At 33.4% G+C, this 4,047-nt stretch overlaps 1 protein-coding gene across 1 annotated transcript in view; it reads right to left on the bottom strand.

The window, feature by feature from the left end:
• orc4 (origin recognition complex subunit 4) overlaps window positions 1-723 on the bottom strand; it is a 7,571-nt gene extending 6,848 nt beyond the window's left edge. Inside the window, exons 1-2 of the mRNA XM_015371680.1 lie at window positions 647-723; window positions 73-147 (exon numbers count right to left, since the gene is read on the bottom strand). Coding sequence (XP_015227166.1) covers window positions 73-129 — 57 coding nt within the window. The 5' untranslated portion in view covers window positions 130-147; window positions 647-723. The remainder of the gene's footprint in view (window positions 1-72; window positions 148-646) is intronic.
• Window positions 724-4,047: the final 3,324 nt, after the last annotated feature.

The following is a 4,047-nucleotide window of genomic DNA, read 5'->3' on the forward strand; positions in this document are numbered from 1 at the left end:
TTTTTCAGTGGCCCTAACCCTCTTCCGTATAAATAAAATAGAATAAAAAGGAAAGCGTTCTTCTTGTCAAACCTGATCGATGCATTCCCCAATAGGCAGATGTGCTTCTTTGGCTTTTCTTTTACTCATGATGCGAAGGAAAGAAAACTGTAAAACATATAAATACATGGATTATGAAAAACCGAAAACTTTTACAAACATGTATGTTTTTGTGTTGGTAAATATTCTGTATCAAAATAAAATCGGCACAAAACTAATGGTTAAATAACTTATTGCACACAAATCCAAGTTGAGTTTATCAGGGACTATTAATTGCTTTGCTATATAAATAACACATTTTCAATACTTTACTAAAGTCTAGAGAGGATATAATACAAGCCGAATTTAAATAAGGGTGTTACTTTTTAAGAATTCTTCTTAGAAATTAACTGATATTGGGTAAAACGGTCGGAAACAATGTAATATCAACATTCGCTTTATTTAAGAACTGGGTTTGGTGTAACTTTCAGTACGCTCTCGGTTGATTTTAAATCAGTGCGCAGCTATAAAGTTCCGAGCAAACGGACGTTCAGACAATATATCTAACATAGTGACGTTTAATGCAGTAATATGCACAAAGATTTATTTGATAAAAGCGATCTCCTACCTGACGGTAAAAACAAATGTGTCCCGATCTTCGCGGGACCGAAGCTCCGTCACTGATGACCACTTCCTCCTTTGATTCCAGCTCTCCTCTGATTGGTTAAAACACGGACCCAACCGGAAAGCACACAAAATATAAAAGGATAGAGTGAAAAATAGATAGTAAAACAACAAACATAAACAAATAAATAAAAAGAGCAATCTATTGTAAAAATAATAGCAATAACGCTGTTAAAACAGACTGAGAATTGCTGTTATGGAAAAATAACGCAGATGGGGAAATGTCGCCCCCTAGGGCAAAGAAAATATAACGTCGGCGTAATAAATGTTGAGCAAGGTGTTTTACAGCAAAAAAAGATTAAAAGGGTGATATAATATTGACCAATATAGTGCAATTATTTTTCTGATATTTACTTGATGGAATATTTATTCTAATTCATAATGAAATTCTGAAATAACATGTTATAACATACAATGTTTTTTTTTTTAGTTCAAATTTTTTATTGTTGTAGGCAGGAAGCAGAGGCATAGCCAGAAAGGTTTTATAAGGGTGACCAGGCAATAATCAGTGTACACTGAGGGGTGGCTGAAAGTGAAAAGGTGCCAGAACGTCAGGGTCAAACAACCCTGTTTCAACAGGAAAATTAATGCGCATAACATCCATATTTTCTAAATAAACTATCCTTTCCTACAGCCTTGTCAACAAATAGATGCATATATTTAAACATCCGTGCTTTCTAGATAAAAGGTATAGTGGATAAAATTCTTTCAGGTTTGAGTAATGGATTGAACATCTTTTCCATTGTCAATACTTACCTACTTTTATCAACAATCATTCTGCAATAAATTGATATTTACAAGTACTAATATCTACATAAATTGATTATTTAATATGTTTTTATTAAAATGGTTATCTATGATTTCACTAAAGACTCCTAGATAACTTTCAGAGGCATAATTTTCTCTTTACCCCATAAAACACAAAATCTAGTTCTGAAAGAGCATTAATTCTGTATTTATCATCTTTAATCTAATCAGCTTTCTAAAAATATAAAATACACATTTTCTTTGACTGTTCCACTGAAAACCGTATAGAAATAACTCAATATATTTATGTTATTGTATTTTTTGTAAATGTATGAGTCTGACATTGTTTTGACTTTGATTAAACCGGTTTAGGTGTTCACTCCTCCACAGTAATGATAAACCTCGGACGATGCTTCAAATGCTCGATGCAGCTTCGAGCTGATGGATGAAAAGAGCAGAGTAAACTAGCAGATATCTCAGAAATCGCCTCCTTCGCTGAGCGCCTGTTTATTCTGTCACATTATGGTAAAATACGACCTTCTGCCGACACACCTAGCCCTCAGTCTGCCCTTAAATAAACACATAAAGAGCTTTTTTTTTTTTTTGTAACTCTGGCTGATTTCCTCCAGGTTTGACCTTCAGAGCTGGAGTTTCCTCACAGCCACACTCCTTGTTTTCAAGCTTTCATTTGTTTTACTGATCCTAGTTTACAGCTGCAAAGACCAGGGCAGATAATGAGCAACACTGCAGCTCAAGCACACATTGAAATCCTGTATAACAGGATGTTTTTTTTTGTAAGAAACAAATTAATTGATGATTCATTCTAGTGATTATTTTTTTAGACCAGAAAATAATTTATGACTCACATGACTGAAAGAAACATGTTACAGAGGAACAGATTTGCAGCAGTACCAGTGGGTACATCCCTGCTGCTCTACAGGATTTAGGAGCTTAATGATACAGTAAATTAACTGATTATTATCAATGTGTTAACATAATACTGGGCTGAAAAACAAACAAACAGCCTCTATTGCTAGAGCAGCCACTATTACTGCCCTTTAGACTATTGTTTATTGATCAAATAATGTGTCAAGTGTTCACAATGCAGACCAGTTTATTGCACCAACTCCTCATATCAACCGCAAGCAAGGTGGTGGCGGTATGATGCTTCGGGCTTGTTTTACACCCACAGAAGCAGGACACCTTGCAGTCACTCTGCTGATCTAGAGGGAAATATCAATCCTTCTGTCTAACATATGAAGCTTGGTCATATTTTAGATATGATTTGGTTTGTTTGTTTGTTTTTTCCCCCTGAAAAATACTCCTATATGGCGCCCCCTATAGGAGGAGTTCTCTTTTGTTTGTGTTTTGTCATTTTTTTCCAGTAGTACATGGGGTATGACTTATATTTGTGTTTACAATCAGTTTAAATGTGTATAATAAGGTGATAATTAATTTGCTGTTTCTGAAATACAGATTTAATAGAATGTGTTCTATGATGTTTATGCTGCTATTTTTTTTTTTTTTTTTACAAATGATTATTTTCTTAAAGTTGTGCATGTTCTTAAAAATTGCATTTTATGAAATTGTTCGTATTTTTTCCACACTAATATCTCAGGTGTTTTTCATTGCCTTGATTTTTAAAAACATGCATAAATGTTGATTTGTTTGCTTTCCCAGCTGTTAGGAGGCGGTAAAAGTCTGTTGTGTTTTCCTAATTTATGCATTTATTACAGTTTTTTTTTTTTTTTCATTTTAAAGTTTGTATTTGCACATCTTTTTTATTCTCCTATTTGTCAGATTATACTCTGTATAAAGTTTTGTTCTTGTTTGGGTTTATTTATTCTGTATCTCACATTTATTTGACATTTCCTTTGAAATATGTTGGTTTTAAAATATAATTTTCTATTTGAATTTTAAATTTTTTGCTGTGAAATTTATCAAATGTTGATCCCGGTGAGAGGCAATTATTATTTGAACTCCTCTGTGTTGAAAATGCTTTTTGAAAATTTAAAAATGTTGTACCTTTTTTTTTTTTTATCTTGTAACATTTTGAAATATTTTTTTCTTTTTCCCCAACAGAATCCCTAATTGTTTTTTTTGTTTTGTTTTTTTTTTGTCTGATATTACCACTTATTTGTTTGTTTACCTTGTTGAGTTTTAATCTATGCTTTGTAGATCTAGGTTTTTGACATTTTGTCTCAGGTCTGATCAGTATTAATTGTTTCACTGTGACTCAGACTCATGAATACGCAAGAGCATTAGGGCCACTGAAAAAATAAATATTAAAGTTAACGGATTTTTAAATATTATTTCAGTTTAATATGGGAAAAATGTCAGAATTCTAACTTTAATCTCAGAATTGTGGATTTTAATGTAGATGGGCACCATGAAGGAAGAGATGTGGGAGCACTCAGCTTCACTGACAAAGAAGTGAGTTGTTACGGAGGGCCAGTGACCCATTGGTGGAAAATTATGGAATTAGGCGACTTTTTATGACCCCGAGGGGTCCGCGGTGATGCTATTTCATTAATGGAAGAACAGAAGGTGATTAAAACAAGCGAGCTACTCTCTAAAACAGATATGGGAACGGTGGGA

The sequence above is a fragment of the Cyprinodon variegatus genome, unplaced genomic scaffold (genome assembly GCF_000732505.1).
Source record: "Cyprinodon variegatus isolate N-32 unplaced genomic scaffold, C_variegatus-1.0 Scaffold63, whole genome shotgun sequence".
Taxonomy (NCBI): Eukaryota; Metazoa; Chordata; class Actinopteri; order Cyprinodontiformes; family Cyprinodontidae; genus Cyprinodon; species Cyprinodon variegatus.